The sequence below is a fragment of the Erpetoichthys calabaricus genome, chromosome 11 (genome assembly GCF_900747795.2).
Source record: "Erpetoichthys calabaricus chromosome 11, fErpCal1.3, whole genome shotgun sequence".
NCBI classification, from domain to species: Eukaryota; Metazoa; Chordata; class Cladistia; order Polypteriformes; family Polypteridae; genus Erpetoichthys; species Erpetoichthys calabaricus.
In genome coordinates this window covers 89,429,273-89,452,290 of record NC_041404.2, presented here as the reverse complement: position 1 = coordinate 89,452,290, position 23,018 = coordinate 89,429,273, and the positions used below count along the sequence as shown (strand labels likewise).

The 23,018-nt window shown below is 36.2% G+C and overlaps 1 protein-coding gene across 6 annotated transcripts in view; it reads left to right on the top strand.

Moving 5' to 3' along the window:
• atp2b3b (ATPase plasma membrane Ca2+ transporting 3b) overlaps window positions 1–23,018 on the top strand; it is a 608,455-nt gene that overhangs the window by 362,445 nt on the left and 222,992 nt on the right. For all 6 annotated transcript variants that reach the window (XM_028813571.2, XM_051933859.1, XM_051933861.1 and 3 more), the window contains exon 6: window positions 12,421–12,546. In XM_028813571.2, coding sequence (XP_028669404.2) covers window positions 12,421–12,546 — 126 coding nt within the window. The remainder of the gene's footprint in view (window positions 1–12,420; window positions 12,547–23,018) is intronic.

The following is a 23,018-nucleotide window of genomic DNA, read 5'->3' as shown; positions in this document are numbered from 1 at the left end:
TGCAGGTCATGCCACTCCTTCAAGAGATTAACATGTAAAATCTGGAATGGTTTGCGCAGGCCGGGTATTCTGACCTTGTAATTCACTGGCCCCATACGCTCCTCAATAATGGCATTTTGCTAGGAACTTGTGTGGATCAGATGGACTCAGAACCAAAACACGATCACCAGGTTTGAATTCACACAGCTTACTGCATCTATCGTACAGACGTTTCTGGGTTTCTTGTTCACGTTGCTGATGCTCCACAGCGATAGAAGAAAGTTTAGAAATCCTGTCTTGCAATGAAATTACCCGATCCTCAAAGCTCGGCCCGTGAGCTTTAGTACGGATCCCTATCCATTCCTCATGGACAACATCCAAGATGTCTCGCGGGCGCCTACCAAACAACAGCTTGAAAGGACTTAAGCCAGTGGATGCCTGTGGTGATTCCTGCAACACAAACATAAGGAAAGGCAAGACAGAGTCCCAAGACATTGGGTCATCATGAGCAACCCGCCTGATCATCTGTTTTAAAGTCTTGTTAAATCGCTCAGTCAGTCCATTTGTCTGTGGATGGTAAACAGTCGTACTTAATTTCTTAATGGCAAGGTTGTTACATAATTGTTTCATCACGTGAGAAGTAAAAGGCGTGCCCTGATCATTTAAAATTTCACTAGGGATGCCAATACGAGTAAACATCTCAGAGCTTTGGCAACAGCGGAGGAATTGGCTTTTCTCAGAGAAACAACTTCAGGATATTGTGTTTCATAGTCAACCAGCACAAGAATATGTTGATAACCATTTTTACTCTTAGGAAAAGGGCCAACAATATCTAGTCCTACCCTATGAAAAGGAATATCCAAAATAGGCATAGGCAAAAGGGGAGCCCGTGGAGGTTTATAAGCAGAGACAATCTGGCAGTCAGAACACCAGCTACAGAATTGTTCAACATCTTTTCCCATATTCAGCCAATAAAATCACTTTGATAATCGATCCCTTATCTTATCAGCCCCTAGGTGTCCACCCAAGACATGAGAATGGGCCAACTGCAAAAGAATGTTCCTATGTACTTCAGGTATAACTAACTGTTCAATAAATTCACCCCCAAATGATCCCAAATCACTCTAAAAAGGCAGCCGCCTTTTCCGAGAAAGTGCGGGGTTTTCAAGCACTCTGTGGCTGGTGCAAGTTGAGAAGTGGAAGATGGGCCAATTAGCCGCTCTAGGGAATTAGAGGAGTCTCTCCCGGTCTCACTGGAGAGATTGGGTTCAATGTGCAATCGGGGCTCAAGACCTACTACGACAGCCACCAGTTCCTCCCCTTCGTTCATGATGACAGGGGGCTCCAGGGCCGGTGCACCATACTTGGCTAAGAGCATAGGGAATAGGGCATTCCTCCTGCCGATCAGCAAGGGCCATGGGCAGAAATCTGAAATGGCAGTGCGTTTTGTTTAGGCGCTGTCCTGTCTCAGGTTTTTGATGGTGAAGAACACCCTATCACATTTTTAAGTAGAAAATTGCTTCCTCTGGAACGCAATTATTTGACAATTGAGAAAGAATGTTTGGCGATTAAATGGGCATGGATGCACTCCGTTATTATTTATGGGGTCATAATTTTACATTGGAGACTGATCACGCTCCTCTTCAATGGCTATACCATCAGAAAGATATGAACTCTTGTTTCATAAGATGGTTCTTGAGCTTGAAACCATATACAGTCATATGAAAAAGTTTGGGAACCCCTCTCAGCCTGCATAATAATTTGCTGTACTTTCAACAAAAAAGATAACCGTGGTATGTCTTTCATTTCCTAGGAACATCTGAGTACTGGGGTGTTTTCCGAACAGAGATTTTTAGTGAAGCAGTATTTAGTTGTATGAAATTAAATCAAAAGTGAAAAACTAACTGTGCAAAAATTTGGGTACCCTTGTAATTTTGCTGATTTGAATGCATGTAACTGCTCAATACTGATTACTTGCAACACTAAATTGGTTGGATTAGCTCGTTAAGCCTTGAACTTCATAGACAGGTGTGTCCAATCATGAGAAAAGGTATTTAAGGTGGTCAATTGCAAGTTGTGCTTCCCTTTGACTCTCCTCTGAAGAGTGACAGCATGGCATCCTCAAAGCAACTCTCAAAAGATCTGAAAACAAAGATTGTTCAGTATCATGGTTTAGGGGAAGGCTACAAAAAGCTATCTCAGAGGTTTAAACTGTCAGTTTCAACTGTAAGGAATGGAATTGGAAAATGGAAGGCCACAGGCATAGTTGCTGTTAAACCCAGGTCTGGCAGGCCAAGAAAAATGCAGGAGCGACATATGCACAGGATTGTGAGAATGGTTAAAGACAACCCACAGATCACCTCACAAGACCAGCAAGAACATCTTGCTGCAGATGATGTATCTGAACATCATTCTACAATTCAGCACAAACTGCACAAAGAACATCTGTATGGCAGGGTGATGAGAAAGAAGCCCTTTCTGCACGTGCGCCACAAAAAGAGATGCTTATTATATGCAAATGCTCATTTGGACAAGCCAGATTCATTTTGGAACAAAGTCCTTTGGACTGATGAGACAAAAATTGAGTTATTTGGTCATTACAAAAAGCTCTTTGCATGGCGGAAGAAGAACACCACATTCCAAGATAAACACCTGCTACCTACTGTCAAATTTGGTGGAGGTTCTATCATGCTGTGTGGCTGTGTGGCTAGTTCAGGGACTGGGACCCTTGTTAAAGTCGAGAGTTGGATGAATTCAACCCAATATCAACAAATTCTTCAGGATAATGTTCAAGCATCAGTCACAAAGTTGAAGTTACGCAGGGGTTGGATATTCCAATAAGACAATGACCCAAAACTCAGTTTGAAATCTACAAAGGCATTCATGCAGAGGGAGAAGTACAATGTTCTGGAATGGCCGTCACAGTTCCCTGACTTGAATATCATCGAAAATCTATGGGATGATTTGAAGCAGGCTGTCCATGCTCGGCAGCCATCAAATTTAACTGAACTGGAGAGATTTTGTATGGAAGAATGGTCAAAAATACCTCCATCCATAATCCAGACACTCATCAAAGGCTATTGAAGGCGTCTAGAGGTTGTTATATTTGCAAAAGGAGGCTCAACTAAGTATTGATGTAATATTTCTGTTGGGGTGCCCAAATTTATGCACCTGTCTAATTTTATGATGCATATTGCATATTTTCTGTTAATCCAATAAACTTAATGTCACTGCTGAAATACTACTGTTTCCATAAGGCATGTCATATATTTAAAGGAAGCTGCTACTTTATCACTTTTTCATATGACTGTAGTTTTACTGTGAGACATCTGCATTAACGTGCTCAGAGCCAGGTCGATGTCCTGTCACGCCTGTTTGAACCTGGTTTGGAGAGTTGCTTAATTCACGAAAATGTGAATAAAGCTGAGGGGAGGGGGTGTGAAGAAGAGGGCTGAATGCAAGTCAAGTCAAGTCAAGTCAAGTAGTGCTTTATTGCCATCCTAACAATATACTTACAGTACACAGTGGAACGAAATATCGTCCTCCAGAGTCAAAAGGTGCAATACACAAGATATATATATATAACTATGATAAAAAAAAAAATGTACAGTATTATGTAGTGTTATGTAATCCAGAGAGTGTGTGGAGTAGAGAGTCCAGTGTGGAGGAGGGCAGCATGGTGTTCAGGAGCCGGACTGCTTGGGGAAAGAAACTATTGCACAATGCACCCCTAGAAGACGCGGTCGCTCCTCCAAAACCCCCTCTTAAATGGCGATACAATGGGAAACAAATAGTTTTTTACCTCCTCTTTGCTCGATAAGCTTTGCTGCTGCTGTGCCACGTGGTCTGCTTCTTGCATGGTGCTTAGAACATTTAAAAGCCTGTATAGCTGAGCAGCTGTCCTTTTGTCTTATTGCATTGTCTCACTTCTCCCCCAGACATCCTCTGCTTTATGCTTTATTATGCTGTTTATGAATAAAGTTTGTTTTTTGAAAACCCTGAATGAATCTGTGCAACTGTGTAACCAAATATATATATTTATATATAAAATATATATACACACACACATACACAGTATTTGGAGGGAGTGGTTTTACAGTAATATATACTTGTGTGTTTTATCAAATTTGCATTTTCTATAAGATTTGTTTAACGAATTAGGAATTGAACAGGAGTGAGTATCTGTTGTTGCCAGTTGCTTTGTTCCCCAAGTATTCACCAGAATATTCTTGAAATATAACTTAAGTGAAGTATATTCTGTTTGTTATTTCAAGTAGACGTTATTTGGTTTGGACATGTGCAGAGGAGAGATGCTGAGTATATTGGGAGAAGGATGCTAAGGATAGAGCTGCCAGGGAAGAAGAAAAGAGGAAGGCGTAAGCGAAGGTTTATGGATGTGGTGAGAGAGGACATGCAGGTGATAGGTGTAACAGAATATAATGCAGATGACAGAAAGATAATAAAGAAGGTGATCCGCTGTGGCAACCCCTAACAAACAAATGCTCATGCCCTTATAGAGTCATAACTTTTTTACAAACAACAAGTAACTAGATATAATACAACTCGTCAAGGCTTGAATGAATACAAATAAACTTCATAACATGCATGAAAACCCCACAAACCAAAAAACACTAGTGAAATAATAAATTTAAAAAAATCTATAAACAAAACAGTGCGACAATAATACAAAGCGAGTCAATATAACAATACATTGCGAAAAGAGTAAAGAAAAAATGTGACAAGCCCTCTTGTATCTAAAAAAACAAAACTTCTTATTAGTTACAAGATCTCGACTCTTAGGGCTTGTTTATACTTCATGCTCAGAACACGTACGCGCACGCATCATGGCTGCCACACGTTCCCAGCATTCGTTTGACGTGTCCTCTGAGCAGGTCCTCAGAAATGAACGCGACACATGCGCGAGTTGCAGTACCAGCAAAAAGTGTGGGGGGGGGGGTGCAGTGTGATAAAAGTCGGAACGTGACGTCAGAGTCTCTGTTTACAATCGACATGTGACAGAAAGCCTCTATGCGGATCCTACAGGATCGATGTGCATACTTCAATGTTTAATGAATGGTTCGATGTGGTGAAGCAAAATGCCGATATACAGACGCATTCGTGGTGCTTTTATATTCAAGTGTCGCATATTCCCGATAATAATGACACAATACACTTTAAAAGTCTCACATACCATCTTCTGTGCCGTCTTTTTTTTTCCTGGGACTTCCTCCTGACCTGACAGTAGCGGCAAACAGCAATAGATTACCACACAAAACACATTAAATGTATAATATTCCAACTCTCTGCACATTTAGTATCCTTAGATTTATACTTTATCACTTTCATGATGAAATGCATTAAAGTATGTATGTTACATTTTGCAGAAAATCGTTAATTTTGTTTAAATAATGAATAATGTTAATAATTACACACATGGGGGTGACACAGTGGCGCAGTGGTAGCACTGCTGTCTCGTAGGGAGTCACGTCGCTGGTATTACCTGCCTGGAGTTTACATGTTTTCCTCCTGGGTTTCCACAGTGAAGTCCGGTTTCCTTCCAAAGATATGTAGATTTGGTGACACTAAAATGATGTTAGTGTATGTGAGTGCTTGTATTCAGCTTGCGACGAGTTGATGCCCCGTATAAGGATTGTTTCTGCCTCATGCCCAATGTTTGCTGGAATGGACATATCCCTGGATTGATGGATTTAATTATTAAACATCCTTTTCAGAGATATTGCAGTAAGGTGTCATCAGAAGTTAATGGGTGTTCCAGGCAATTCACAACACAGTGAAGCCGAACCTGTTCTCACAGTGATATCTCGCACTGCCACCTGGTGGATTCCTCCAGACTTAGGTAAAGTACACTTGCAAGTATAAATAGTAAAATGCTTGCATAGCAGGAGCATCCGCTGGAGCATGCGTCGCGTGAAGTATAAACCCGGCCTTAGTATACACCTATACAAAATAAATACTTAAAATTCCCCATACAAAACCTTTTAAAAATAATTAAACCCTACCATAAAACCAAACAGTTAAGGCATGGATTTCACTTCCTTACAGCAAACACGCAGTTCAACGTTGCTCTCCTCGCACACCTGCCTTGAGACTGCTTCTGGGCGAATTTATACAGGTGGGTGACTTATTCTCTTAAAGAGACACTTGCACTATTTAGGCCATCCATCTTTACTAATCCTACATTCATGCCCCCTTTAATTGATCATTGTCCCAATGATCCTATCACTTCTATAAAACACCCTATCTAAACACAGTGTAGCAATTCCCCTATCCTCCCCAACCAGGAAGGCCACTATTCTTCCCATCTCATCCCCTGATTACATATAGATTTTGGCAGATGATAAAGATTAGAATGTTTTCCTGCCATTTCCCAGACTGACTTCCTCAAATTGGGCAGCAACTGCTCGACTCTTTCGGGTGCCACAATAACATCTACCTGCTTTTCCAAAGGAGCTTCCAATTCTTTCTCAGATATTGTACTATTTTCCCGTGGTTGAGATGGTGTTCCACATACTTCAGATTCTCTATACACTTCACTGGAAGTAGACGTTGCCAATAAAACTTCCAGTGCTTCTGGACCCAGATTCTTTTCTGAACACGACTGAGCTTCAGGGCACATTCGCAATTCAGAATGGTGCACATTATGAGGTGGCTTGAACCCATCCACTGACACAATCGTAAACACAGACTTATTCTCAAGACATCCCAGCACGCTATATCACATCTCTTCCCAGATATCTTGTATCTTCTGCCTGCCTCTGAGATTACCTCTACGTACATATACCAACTGTTCATCTACAAGACAACTGTCCTTTGAAGGGGAACCATAATACCGTCTCCTCCGAGCTACTTGGATCTCTAGGTTCTGATTCACGGTCTCATACACTAACTTTATAGGTTCCTAATGTTTCCGAATGCATTCTCTCGTAACCACGTCTGTACCTGAGTCTAAGTTACTCCCCAGTAACCAGTTTACTGGCAGCCTAGGTGACCTCCCGAACATGAGAAAAAATGGAGAATATCCTGTGGAATGATTTTCAGTCGTGTTATAAGCAAAAACCACCTCAGATAAATATGCAGACCAATTCCTTTTTTTCTGAATTGGTAAGGTTCGCAACAAATTGTGTAAAGTTCTAGTAAACCTTTCACATTGTCCATTCTCCTGTGGGTGATATGGGGTGGTCCTGCTCTTCTTCATACCATACAAGGCACACAGTGAAGAAACTACTTGTGCTTCAAAACATCGTTCCTAATCAGAATGAATTCTTTCTGGGATACCATACGTAAAGATCCATTTCTTTATTAAAGCACTGGCCACTGTTATTGCTCTCTGATCTCTTGTTGGCACTGCAATAGAGAACTTTGAAAACACATCTGTAATAATCAAGACATTATCAATTCCATCTTGTGACGGTTCAAGCACAGTAAAATCCATGGTGACAACTTCCAAGGGCTTACATGCTCTCAAACTACCCACTGCAGTTTTAACCTTGGGTTGCACATCCTTTGCTATTAAACATCACTTACAGATTTTACACCATGCTTCAACGTTTTGGTACACCTTTGGCCAAAAACATCGTTCTTGTACCAAATGAAATGTTCTCTGAATTCCTAAATGACCGCGGTTGTTATGCAACTGGATAAGTACATCTTCTTGCAAACTCTTGGGCAACAATATCTGGTTTTTCAATTGCCCCCCCCCCCCATTCACCACTCTGTACAGGACCCCAGCTTGTTCTTCTATAGTTTCCCATTTTCTTATCAAATTAAGTGTCCATTTTGACTCCTTACCCCATTCACAGAGACTGGGTGGCTTACCTCTTTTCCAAAAATACAGAAATCTTCCAACAATTTCATCTGACTCTTGTAATGCACGTAACTGCTCTTGTGAAAATTCTGGAAAGGACGACACACTCTGCACCAAAGCATAGTCCACATCTTTATATTCCTCTTGTGTAATGCATCCTTTAACACTTGAAATTGTTTGAACAGAAGTGGCTTGTACCTCAGGAGATGTTATAACCCCTCCTACCTCTTGAACAGTATACTGTCGAGACAATGCATTACCGTTCTTCTTTCCCGGTCTGTAAATAATATCAAAATCAAACAGGGCCAACTGAGAAACCCATCTTTGCTCCACTGCCCCCAACTTAGCTGTCTGCAAATAATAACTGAAAGGACTGTTATCTGTAAAGATTGTAAATTTCCTTCCCAACAAATAATCTCGAAACTTCTTAGTTACTGCCCATTTCAGGGCAAGAAGTTCCAGGCTTCATAGCACTATAATTTTGCATGTTCTTCTCTGTTGGCCACAGTCCTCTACTTGCATATGCAATTGGTCTTCTCTGACCTTCTTGGTCCTGTGACAGAGTTGCTCCCAACCCATGGTGACTGGCATCTATCTCTAAAACAAATGTTTCATTGAAATTTGCATATGCCAACACTGGGGAAGAGATTAACTTTGCTTTTAAATTCCTCGAGGGCAGCTTTGCAGTCCTCGTCCCACAATTGCAGCAATGGGACCTATGGAGATGACCTAACCTTTTTCCTTTTCTTTCACGCAAACTGATCCCTTTGCACAGCATCTTTATCAACCACACCCCCTGGTTTACATTGGATTACCTCTAACAATGACGTTAATACAATAAGAATATTCTTTTAATGATTCACCTTCCATTTGTCTACGATGAAATAAACGTTTCTGTAACTTTGCAATACAGTATTTCAAAGATTTCCGTGGGTTATTACACTCAGCAATGGAGCGATATTTTATCTCCTCCCGTGCCAGTCCTTCTCAATGTCCATAAACAAAATCTGCTTGTTCTAATGGGGTCATCCGACGAGCGTTCATAATATTTTCAATTTCATCCCTCCATACAGCGATATCATACAGCGATATAGCACTGGGACCAGATTGTCCAGAAAATGTCCCACATTTTTTCTCTTTATAAACATAAATCACTTTCTCTTTACCAGGTTCCATGGAACCACCCTGAGACAAACCCGACAGACTCATTTTCTTGCAGCAAAGCATCCTTTTCAGTTTTCTCTTTTGCCAGTCTTTCCGTTAACACCTGGAGTTGCTGCTTCAGGTCCTCCATTACAAAACACCACGTCTGCTTTCCAAGAGTGCTACCCAAAATCTTCAAGCACTCCCCAAATGACTCTTTAGTGCTTGTCACGTTTTTACTTTCCAACTACCAACCCTGACTTTCACAAAAATTAAAAATTCACCTGTATTCTTCAACAAGGCTACCGACTACGGCAAATTTCTGTAGCACAAGTCCAGCATTTAAAACAAATGCTCATGCACTTATAGAGTCATAACTTTATTACAAACAACAAGTAACTAGATACAATACAACTCGTCAAGGCTTGTATGAATACAAATGAACTTCATAACATGTATGAAAACCTCACAAACCAAAAAACACTAGTGAAATAACAATTAAAAAAAAAAACTATAAACAAACAGTGCGACAATAATACAAAGCAAGTCAATCTATTGTGAAAAGAGAAAAGAAAAAACGTGATAAGCCCCCTTGTATCTAAAAAAACAAAACTTACAATTAGTTACAACATCTTGACTCTTAGTATACAACTATACAAAATAAATGCTTAAAATTCCCCATACAAAACCCTTTAAAAATAATAAAATTCTACCATAAAACTAAACAGTTAAGGCATGGATTTCACTTCCTTACTGTGAACACCCAGTTCAACATTGCTCTCCTCGCACACCTGCCTTGAGACTGGTTCTGGGTGAATTTATACAGGTGGGTAACTTAATCTCTTAAAGAGACACTCACACTACTTAGGCCATCCATCTTTATTAATCATACACAAGCATGGCATATATTACTTTGCAACATGAAATTGTGTTCTAAAGTGAAACATTTTTATAAAACTAAAAAATACCTAGTCTGCTCTTGTGCTTATAACATAGGTAAAGGACACCAGAGTGCAGCATGAAAATAAGTGACTGTCTTTTGTTACAAGTCAAGATAAAACATAACCATTAAACAAATAGAATTGCAGAGACACAACTAGCTTAATATGTAGCCTGGAGCTTCTGTAATTTGGTGAATATTGGTCAAAACACCACCCATGACTCTCACTGCGAGCAGAGGAGTGAGCAAGAAAACACAGCATATCCATACATCAAGAACATAGAATTAAGAATCTGTGGCAAAATTTATTATTTCCAGTTTACTTGCATGTACCCAGAAACATTGAAGGCATGTTGCCTTATATCGAAACCTTTGCTGCTTCAAATTGGATGTTTTTGGTAAGTTTAAAAGGCTTTTGTATTCACGATGGACCCTGGTGTCCTTTACCTCTATTACAAAGCACAAGAGTAAGCTACATTATTTTTTAAAATGTATAAAAATGTTACACTTTAGAACACAATTTAAAGTGGAAAATTAATATATACCATGGTTAAGATACAATGTTGAGTTGAAAAATACTACACTTATATAGAAAGGTAATGGATCAACATTTTTTATATGGATTTCTCAAATAAAAAAGTTAATAGGAAAGTCATCATACAATTTTAATAAATACATTTCCACTATAAATCAGTATAAAGTAAGATCAAACTCTTATACTCTGTTCTTATTACCTTCTGACTACAGAGTGGCTGCAGCAGGTTGCTAATTAACTGTGTACTTCAATGAAGTGGACTCAAAGAAGCTACCAGAAGGCTTGCTCTGTGGCCCTATTACAGAACAGCTACTAAACAAAAATATATATATATTTTGCCTTTTGGCTTCTCTTGAATACCCTTTGGCCTTTTAGAAATATATTAGTTTCAATGTTTTTATGTGTGGACTATTGGATGCTCAGGATCAAACATTGAATTCATGCACAGACACAAAATGCCATAATGCTAACAGATAAAAGTGTTTATTACATAAAGTAAAGTTTAAACAGAATAGGGTAATTTCACAGTAGAAAATGACCCAAGCCTTTGCCCTGCAAGTTTTCCCATAACTACTATAATTTTCTGCACACCTTAGTAAACACCTGTCTCCACTTCTCTATCATATCCCTCCTTCCACGCAGCAAATCTCTTGTTCACTACTGCATTCTAACCCTAGAGTATCATAATAATAATAATAATTCTTTACATTTATATAGTGATTTTAGTACACGGAGGACTGGAGAATGTTTTAAACTTGGTCCCATGACCACTTCTGGGTACCAAGCGGAAAATTCTGGAGCCTCAGCAGACAACAAAAATCACTACTGCCACATAGATAGAACTCACCACTGGTGGCGCTAAGTTTACCAGTCTCTTCCTCTCACAATCAAGATGTACTGAAGAGGACTAGATTGACTGTGTTCTACAGTATGCTTATGGTACAAAACATAATGCCCTTTTGTGGTCTGGGGAACATGAACAACCATTCCATCCTGCATATTTATTCTAGGCTTATGAATGCCTCATGTTTACAGTGGTAGAATTTTCTGCTGACCACAAAAGGTACCACTACCTCTTGTTCACTCACACTTGCTTCGACAAGACCATATTCTGAAATATGTGGAAACTGTGTTTCATGTGCCACATTGTTATACTAATGCAATGTGTTATGCAGAGAACTGACAATAATCTGTGTTCAAAAATGTTTTTTACATTGGAAAGACATCACATCAGTACAGCATAGTACTTCATAACAGAAGAATTAGAGTTTATTCTTTTATTTTTTACTGTGATTTGATCAGTTTCTAAACTCTACCTACTGATAACATCATTTCTACAAAGGTCAGTTGGATATTGAAATGTGTATGGAATTGGTAATGGAAATACTTTATACAGTGCTGCCCTAATCATTAGTAATAAATAAAAATATTAGTGTGAAATGTCTTAATATCTTCGCCGAACCATCCAAGAACAGTTTCTTGACGAATAATGCCTTTTCCAGCATGAAAGAGCACTGTGCCATAAGGCAAAAGTGATAACTAAGTGGCTCGGAGATCAAAACCTCAAACTCCAGGCATTGATTATGCAAGAATGGGCTGCCATCAGTCAGGATTTGGCTCAGAAGTTGATTGACACCATGCCAGGGCAAATTGCAGAGGTCTTGAAAAAGAAGGGCCAACACTGCAAATATTTACTTTTTGTATAAATTAATGTAATTGTCAATAAAAACCTTTGAAACTTATGAAAATCTTGTAATTATACTTCAGTATACCATAGAAGTATCTTACAAAAAGATCTAAAAACACTGAAGTAGCAAACTTTGTGAAAAGCAATACTTGTGTCATTCTCAAAACTTTTGGCCACGACTGTACTAGATGTACTAATAGACTGACAAAATGATGTGGCTAGTTAAATACAGTGTGTCTTCAGGCTACTGGGAAATAAATGATTCCCTTTAAAATGTATGCTTTAGCAATGATTTTTGGTTCATTTTACAGGTACTCATGTCATGGAAGGCTCTGGCAGAATGCTGGTGACTGCTGTTGGTGTCAACTCCCAAACAGGAATTATCTTCACTTTACTGGGAGCTGGAGAGGGAGAGGAGGAAAAGAAAGATAAAAAAGGTAAAGGATCAAATATAATACTATATGAATTATTAATAATACAATATTTTGTAACTTTTTTTTCATTCTTATTACTGATATTTTAGTTTATTTTTTGTGTCTTTTTCATCTATACTAAGGTTTTAGGTAGATTTTTGTATGCCATTTAAGGAAGAAACTAGTAAATTATATCTCACGCCATGGCATTGAAACTAATGTACAATTCTAGAAATATTTTTTTTCCTTAAAACCATCCCTGAAATCTTCTCATTAATCCCAGTTTCCAAAAATCTTTTTTTTCTGTTAATTTTAATTTTGTGCATCAATAACAATAATTAGACAAAAGCAAAAAGGATGTTAAAACATGTAACGAAAAAGAAACTCCCTTCAGGGACAGGATGGATACTTACAAATTATAGTTAGTGGGTCTTTTATCATGAATCCAATGAAGTATTGCACCAACATAAGAAGCACTGACTTGCTTTGCTTGAAATTAGACTTATCTTTATAGATGATTTGCACCTTGAAAATCATATAAAATTCACTATAACTGTATGTGTATCTCAACCAAACTCTCTAGTCACTGGAAAAGACATGAAAGGTATGTGAAAGTTATCTGTAGCTCTTACAGACAAATATTGGAATTATCAGAAGATTGCAGTGTTACTATAAAGTATAATATTTCTTACTGTCTATAGGGGTAGACTATGAAGAATTATATCACTAAAACTTTAAATCGTAAGTCATGTTATTGTGCTTTCACATTTTTTTTATTTTTAACATACCTTTCATCCTAATTCATAAGCCCATGCCATTTGTTAAGGTAAGCTTTAGAGGGGTGTACCCACATACCATATATGTTTGAAACCACAGCATTATGCTATTAAACCAGTTGGCGCTTAAGTAAAAATAACCAACTATTCACAATTTTTATTGAGATTAAGTTAAAGTCATTAAGTAAAAGTAAAAAATGAGACAAAAAAATGAAAACACATTTAAGTAAAATAAAAAATGTAAAGGTCTATAAACAAGAGATACCCAAACCTGATGTATCCCTTTCAAAACTGTAAATTCAGAAATTGAACTGTGGTAGCTTGTTGAATTTCTATAAATATTAAACCTTACATAGGATTGTTTCAGAGGGTAGTGGTACTTTTAGTAATTACTGGATAATGGTGGTCCATTTCTGAATTACTTCTTAACTGGGAATGTGAATGTACATTTTATGTGAGTCATTAGACTCTGTGTTTCATGCTGCCTTTCTGTTCTCATGTTTCTAATATCTTCCCATTATATCTAGCAATAACATTGCTAATCCACTAATAGCACTTTGTACATTCAGAATTATGAATACAGTATACAAGGCCTTGAGATAAGGATGAAGTACACTTAGAAACAATCTTACCTTTTTGAGTCAGCATTCTATTGGGTACTACTGTCTAAGATGGAAAATACTGAAAATGATCTCCCTTCCTCTTTTGTACGAACTACAATTAGTAAAACCCTCAATTGCAATTCAAAATTTCCGTGAGAAACAATGATCTTCAACTTTTTATTTTACTATTAGTAGGCTACATCAACAAGTTGATTTTGAAAAAAGTGTTGAACATCCCCATGAATATCTCAGACTCATTTCTGTTAAACGTTTATGACAGTTTCCAACCAATGTATTAAGTAGAACCCATTTTACTGTTAAAAGGAACATTGTGCTTAATTAGACAAAGACTGCAAATTGTTGTCACTATGGTCAATTCTCAGATATTTATTCACTCTGTACATTTTTATTTTAAGATTCTCAATAATTAACTGCTATTACTGTCTGGATTAAAGGGAAAAAAGTGAATTGCAAATAATAAGCTTGTTGACACTAGAGTAACTAATATTTCCCATGTGTACTAGGAATAAGTTTAAAATATTGATGAATGGTGTCCAAACTGAATTCTCAACGCTATATTTAAAAATTGGATTTATGCAGTGTGTCTGAAGCCCTTTTGTCATGCAGTCAAAGGAAGAATTAGTTTTTTGAAAGGCTATGCACTTGCTGCTCAGCACATAATTTTTTGCAAAAGAATGTGCACAAGCCTCATATTCCCCCATCCAACACCCACTTTCAGTTGTTCTGTCTTACATATACTTTACTGCATGAACTTTTCTTCATTTTATCAATATAAATTGTCTTGAAACAAGTAACCTCACTTCCACATGTTTGTCAAGGAGTGTTTTGAAGTTAAGTGAAGAATGTGCTTGTCAAATGTAGATACATTGAGTAAATTCATTAAAGTAAGTATGGCACCACAATGCAAACACAAAGGTTATGACCACTTCCCGACACTCCTTGGTTCAACGCCTGTTCCAGTAACTCAAAATGTGCAGTCATCTTGGTTCCCATGCAAGCATTTCTCCAAATACTCAATTTCATTACTGATATAACACAATAAATTATTTGCCAGATCTAAATTGTCTGAATATGATGAGTGGATGGCTATCCAGGATTTGATTCTAACTTGTGACTGATTACTTCTGAATATATTTCCCTAATCTTTTACTTATGATTTACTGGAAAATTAAATAGTGCCAGGACAGGAGACTCAACTGGATAGGCTTGTTAGAATTTGAACAGATGGAGCCATAAGATTTTAGAATTTTTGGTGCTACAATGCTTTGATTGCTCTTTCAAATAAATATGTCAGTGGGCTGAAAATACAGAAAAGTGCAATTTCAGCATTTCCACATATGTATGATCTTTAATTGTCACTATGTGGGCAAAACTTGGCCAATGAGCCCTGTTGGGAAAATGCTAAAACTAAAACATGCAGCAACAGTGGTCCCCTTGGAGTAAATCCAGCAACCATGGGATAAACAAAAACACTTGTAGGTAGCTAGTAACAGTAAAAATGTTGGATGAACTAGCATAAAAGAAATGAAATAATTGAACAGGAAACTAGTCATTTGTGAATTTCCACTTTTGTCTGCCTTGTAAATGTTGTCATTGCCTGTATTCTGTCTTTTTCAAGTAAAATGTATGCAGTCTATAAGCCCCTGTTGCAGTTATACTCATTTTCTGTCCAAAAACCTGACGGTCCTGAAAGAAGTATGTAGTATGATAACACTAGCAATAAGCTCAATTATCATGTCTCAATCCATGCAAACAGTTTCTAAATTTTAAAAGAACATGTTAGAATTGAAGCTAAAAGCAATTTCAGTGGATAGTTCAAAGCAAGCCTCACATTTTGGCTTTCTACTGAATGTTGAGCAGTTCACATAATTTGTTTCACCACTGAACTCATGATAGCAAATGCATAAGACAAAGGCAGGATTATTCCAAGAAACCTTTTTTTATTCTATGTGCTTGTGGTGAAACAGCAGAAAATGTTCCTAGAAAACATTGAACATTTACTAAAATTAATGGTATTTACTTACATTTAATCACTATATTGGAGGTATCTTTTGATGAAATATTTCTGTAATTTCTAAATTTTCTCAACTACTGTAGTAACATTACAAGCTTTTTTAAAGAAGTCTTTTAATAATCACAAGCTGTTTGCAAGCTCCGTTCAGTTGGTTGTGTCATGTGCTATCAGTAATAAAATAAGATATTTTACTTTTCATTCCATTATTTATTATATATATATATATATATATATATATATATATATATATATATATATATATATATATATATATTTGCTACTTTAGCAAGCTTTTCCACTTTGATATTGTTGCATGAAGACAAATACTGTCCTGACCAATAGGAATTAGCCATTCAAAAGGTAAGAATATACTTAGGCCAAATATACTCACATACTAGAGCTCTCCATTCTGTTAACAGAAGGACTTCAAGCAAAAACTTCCATTTACTGCATTCCTCCAGGTGTTTAAGAGTCCCATTTCATGCACTCTTTACTTGTTAAGCTTGAAAAACCCTCGAGTAAGTGAAGTGCATGAGTATTGCATCAAAAAATTTAAGTGTGGGGGCTTTTCCACAAAAAAAAGAAAGGGTAACTATAGACTTGAGAGTTGAAAGATGTTACCCTTTAATAGATTGCTTTATACAAAAGGGACTCTTTATACCACTTTAAAGTTGACACATAAAAAATTTTAAGTACATTTGCATATAGGGCACCTGCTGTCTTCATGATGTCTATCTGTTTGTCTGTCCCCTTACATGAAACAACTCTGTTCCCAGTGAACTGATTGTTTACATTTGGTATGCTTATTCTTCAAGGCAATTTACCACACAAGTTCGATTTTTATTTAGGTACCTTGAATAGAGCATGTTGTACAAATTATTGAAATTTCAAAAACTCCTTGTTAAAAAGCATTGGTGAATTTTCAGAACTATCTGTCATAAAATGGAGAAACATTCTGTGCAATGTCACTTATGTACTGATTCAAATTTACTTTAAGACAAGTTCCTTCAACTTGTATTTTTCCCATATTTTCCTTTTTACTTGTTTAATAGCCGCTTCTGACAGCAAAACAGATCCCAATACAAGTTAGTGAAATTCCCACAGACACATGTACTGCAGCAGCTGATGCCTGATGCTGACTGTAAAAGCTGTGGCAGAGGTTTGAGCAAACCTCTGTCACACAAGCTCACATAATTAGCTGCTTAAGGTAATGTTAACTATAAAAGAAACAAAAGAAAAAAGTCACTTATCTAGAAATGGATAGAAGAGGGAAGGTTTTATGTTAGCGTTGCTCCATATGATTAGACTAAATAAACACATACTTAATATTTTCGATACCTATACAAAAATCACAAGGCTATGTTACCTGCACATTATAATGATTCATTATTTTTCTGAAAATTTAATATATTGCCACAATGGCCAGATATCCATCATTATCTGTTGTAGTCAACAGTTTTAGGTGTCTTCAACATGGATTTTCACTCTCCTTCAGAAGTTCTTTCAAAACATTTATATTTAAGAATTTTGAACTATAATTAGCCATAAACCATACACAACCAATGACTAACAATAGTACAAAAACAATTTTGACATCACCACAAACCTATTTAGGCTCCATTTTTAATTACGTAATTTAAAGCACTTTTCATAAACACATTTTATGAACTATACTAATACATGTAATTGCATTCTGTTATATATATTATTTTTAAAATGACCCATTGTTACAAGTATATAATAAACAAAAATGTGATGGTTGTTAAATAAACTAAATTAAAAATGGACCAGCTTTCAAGGCAGACAACAAAAGTCCATTATAGCACCTTAAAGTTATACATGAATACATTTTCTAAGTTGTCAGATTTTTACTTGTAGAAAAAAAAATATTTTAATAGGTTTAAGCCATGTGCCCTGTTATGCAGTGGTTTTCAAGGAACCTTACCATGGGTGACCTTGTAACTAATGTGTGTGTAAATATTTGTTTGTTTTTTGATAGCTCATATAAAATGCACTGTGTAGACTGTGTTATACTTCAAATTACAAAAATGTGCTTTTTTGCACTTCTATCTACAGGAGATTCTAAAAATTTAAAATATTATCAGATTAAATATGTTCAGGTCATCCTTTTATTTTCTTATTGTTGAGTATGCACTGTGGAAAATAATTTGCAGTAATTTTTACATGAGTACATTATAATATATTTTTTATTGTCTATATATCATGTTATAGTTATTTTATACAGAAAATGTCACAAGTAAACTAGCGGGAGAATAATTTTTTACATTGTCATGGTTTGTGATAATAGGGCTTAACCCACTCGCATTAATGATCACTCACTCCTTTACAACAATTCCTTTAGTAGCCTTTGCCCATTCAGATTCTGAATCCCATGTTCTTCTGGAACTCAAATGTGATAGCACCAAAGCTGCATAATATTACTCATTTCAGTATGAGTGTCAGTTCTGAAGTACAGGCTAATACGTTGAGGGGAAAAAAGCTGCCTATATTGAAATTACATTTAATACTGAAACAAGAATCACTGACACATTTTGGACCACTTTTTTCTCTTTATTTTGATGTAGTTGCAGTTTAAAAAATAACATAATAACAACGGGGGTCTGACACTCTTTAAATAAATGTGAACCGGTACATTTTTGATTACACATGTAAATAAATAGTTGACTGTGAAGGTAAAATATAAATATTTAGTGAAATGTAATTATTTAAGCTTTTTTTATGAAACATGTTTTTCAAAATGAGGAAATTACTTAGCAGCACTGGTGTTCAAAATATAACCTTCTATATTTCTTATGTATTATGTGGGGTCTCTTACATGTGTTTATGTGGACAAGAGCTATAGTAGCAATAACGGGAGCACATGCATCAGACTTCTGTGATGGGAAACAAGATTAATTGAATGGTCTGAGTCAGGATGGAAAGAATAAATAAATAACAGTGAAGGGTTAAATTGCTTAATTTTTTTCTAGTTTTTTTTTTTTTAAATCAGGGTTTCTCTCTTTGATCGACAGATAGGTTCTTGTGAAATTAAGCATTCCATTTTTCACTATTTTTTTTTTTTATTTGCGTCATACTTTCTTATTTGGCTTCTAATAGCTGAGGCACCCAAGGATGTTGTGTTTGTCTTTCCACTGTTAATTTACTCATTGTTCTTTTCTTTTCTTTTTCTTTGACTTTTCAACTCTGTTCTTCCTCAATACTCCTGCTGTCCCTGCTCCTTTGCTGACCACCTACCTTTTTTTGCACTTATATTGTTTAATTCTCATCCTGTCATTTCCAACTCCCAATGTGGGAGGCTGATCTCTTTCATATATTACCCCATAATCTTTTAACTCCCTTTGCATTTTGTTGATCCAATGCAATTGCTCTCTCCCACTTTTTTATGTTCAACCCATTATCTCCATAATTCTCTTATCTTCATTCTTAACTACAATACTCCATTAAATCCCTTACCCAATCAAATCTCTGATTCATTCTAATTTCTTTGTCACCCCAACACTTTGAATACCTTACCCTGACATGTACCAATCTAATGCTAACCCCATCCTACTCCCAATCCCACTCCATTTTAATCCTGCACAGCTGGTGCTCCTGCCAACAACTCAATGCCTGCTCCAGCCACTGCCAACTCCACGGTACCCCCTGGTGCTTCTTCACGCGATATTCAATCTAGCATCATTAACGGTATGTCAAACTGTCAATGCCCACTTCCCCTTTTGTACGAAGATCAATGCAACTGTTGTAATTATTATGCCCTATACATGCATAATAGCAGCTGAATGCAGAGCTGCATTCTTCATCAGCATCTTTTATAGTGTGAAGGCTACAAACATAAAGCAAAGAGCTATGTGCAGGATTTGCTCAAGTGGTCACCAAAACCAAGAATGGGTCTGTTTTGTTTAATTGCAAAATGTATGCAGATAAATCGAAATACAGCAGGTGCAAAATAGAAAGGTAACTATAATAAATATTCAATGTTCTGTTACAGCAAGGATTACTACAGATGATTTTATTTGTCAAAAAGTCATGTAAGAATAGTTTTTTCCTTTCAGCTGATTTTGAGTTCCCTTCAAAGAACATCCATTTGTGCTGTTGAAAGAAAAACAAAGCTACAAAACAAAAACTATAGCTAACTATAGTCTCATCCTGCATGTTCTAAATTTATATAAAACGTATATAATTTTTTCTCCTTATTAAACGTGTCTCACCACTGTTAAAATAATATCATACACTTCAATTTTTTAGACATCTTTATTAATAAAAAAAATCAGCCCCTGACATAAGAAATTACAGTGGTGATTACATCAAATCGGATGAAATGACATCTTTTCCTGCGACTAGGGAATTTTAAGAATGTATAGATGGATGTTTCTTTAATGAATAATGTACTGTATTCTCAAAATGAAAAATAATTTTGGTACCATTTTATAATGCAATACAAGTGTCTGTTTTCTATTAATGATCTTGCATGGTTTAGTAGCAAGGACCCAAACCACACAGCCTGTAATTAACAAGACATGATGCCTTCCAAAATTGGCCAGCAGTTTTTTTCGGTGCACAATTTAGAGTAAACCTCCAACCAAAAGGTATGTTCTAGAACATGGGAGATATATGAAGTCCCTGCAAATTGTTCATGGAGACACCACATCAGTTAATTGAATGCAGAGCTTTAAGGGCTAGCACCTGCCAAAGAAATCATAACAGCTATAGAGAAAGTGCATAGGTAGCCAACAGAATTTATTTGGAATAAATAAGTAAGTAAGTAAGGAAATAAGCTATTGAGTCAATGTGAAACAAAGGGACCAAATACAAAATTTTGCATACAAAGAAAGAAACTTGCCAATACTTCATTTTTCAGCAAAAAATATCCTTAGAAGATTTATATTTGCTGTATTGGTAGGCAGGTAATACTCATTAATTTTCCAGGTCTGGTTATTTGAATACAAAGTCACTAGGAACTAGAATACATTCCAGCAGCATTGAGTTCAAAGAAGTAACAAATCATGAATAAAATACTCAATTTATCATACTGCACACTTACTCACACAAGGCTAATTTAGAGCCACCGGCAATTAATATGACCTTTACATTTTTAGACATTGGCAGACACTAGTGGTCAAAAGCAAATGGATACTGGGAGAATTATTATACCATGTCTAATATTGGAAACTAAGACTCAGAAGCCGTGAGGCAGCAGAACTTACAATTGCATTACCATGCCACCTTAGAACTTAAAAGAATGTTTTGTATCATATTGGTTTATTTGCTATATTTAAGTTCTAAGTACTTTTGTAGTGAAATGATGGCATAAGTAGTCATATGATATGTCTGAATTTGAATGTTTTCTTGAATGTCATCATAAATAAAATACATTTCTATATGGCCTTTCCTTGACTCAGGAGAAGCATGTTTTTAGTCACAGTGAATGGCAAAAAAGGGATTTTATAGAGCTTATAAGAAAAGAGCAACTCAAAACAATGTGCCTCACAACTTCATCTTTTAGATACACCACGTGTGATTGACTAGTTCACCTTCATTTCATAACCTTTCTTTGCTTTGTTCTAGTATGAAGATGATTTTTAAATGGAAGGGAGGTTAGGCAAGACATTGTTTAAACTTAAACATCATGCTAAAAGAATGTAATATTCTCTTTCCTAAGAGTGCATGTTCATAATGGATCCATAATGTTTAGGCATACCTAACCTAAAATGTGACCTGAAAAACATGGGTCTAATGAAAATCAGACAAAAGAACATGTTGACAAGGTAACCTTCATAAAAGATTAATTAAATTCTCTTAGGGATAACTAGATCTGCTCCAAGAACATCCTGAAACACCTCTAGAGATGAATTTGTAAGTAGTGTTTAATAAGCAATTTGTTTACACTGTTCATAGACAGTAAATTGGTAAATTTAGCAATAGTTATTAAAGTAATATTTGTGTAACAACAATTTGGTGGGAGGGCCCTCTGTTAATGTTACAGTTTAAAGGAGTGTAGTGGGCCGTATTTACAAAGACAACACTCTTTAAAGTACATCAAGTACCTGACAGAAAGCAGAAATTAAAATATTTTAAAGGGCACAACATTCTGGCAATTATTTGCTCAAATAACTCAGCATGTAAGAGATAACAAGTAAAGGACACATTTGAAATCCAATAGCCATAGCACAATAATGTACATTTCAGGCTTGAGTATTTGGTGTAACTAAAGTTTAAAAAAAAAACAAAACACACACACATTTGAGAAACTATAAATATAAACAGAAAACTGCAAACTTCTGAGCTGGTGCACTATGTTTGAAATAGATGTAATTATGTTTGTAAAATACAAAAGTACAGTATATAGCACAACTACCGTTCAGAAAAGTATAAAGAATAGCTTTAAGTAATTTAGTTAGAAAATAGTACCTATGAATACCAGTACTATATGCAAAGCTAACAAATTACATTTAACAAGCTGTAGTAAACATAACATGCATAACATTTAATTTATTGTTTGATTAGCAGCATATATTTGTTTCTGTTGACTGACTAAGAAAATTAGATATTTTAGAATTTTTAATTTGGCATGTATTTTTATATTGTCTGTTGATTATTTTAAATGAAACCTGAAATTGGTATACTATGTCATAAGCTCTCTTCTGAACTGGGGGTTTCCATATCAGGGATTGATAAAAATCTACAGGAAAAAATGATTTAGAAACATTAATTTTATTACATTAACAGATATGAACATCATCTCCATTTTAGCCTTTAAAAGATGCAATATGAAACAGCACTGTAAATAAGTTTCTTATAATTATTGAGGAAGAAATTTTGCTGCTGTTGAGATCACTTATTGTGTTATCTTCTTGCCTTCCATTGTGTGTATAGGAATTCATCAGGGGCACCTATTTTTCTTCTGCAGTCCAAAGACATGTTGACAGGTTGACTGGAACCTCTGAATTGCCCCACTGGGATTGTGTGTACAGCTGTCTTTGAACTGTAATCTTATACTTTATGTCACTTCCTTATTCCTGTTGGGTCAGGATTAATTCTTGTCCCCAAGAGAAACAGAACTGG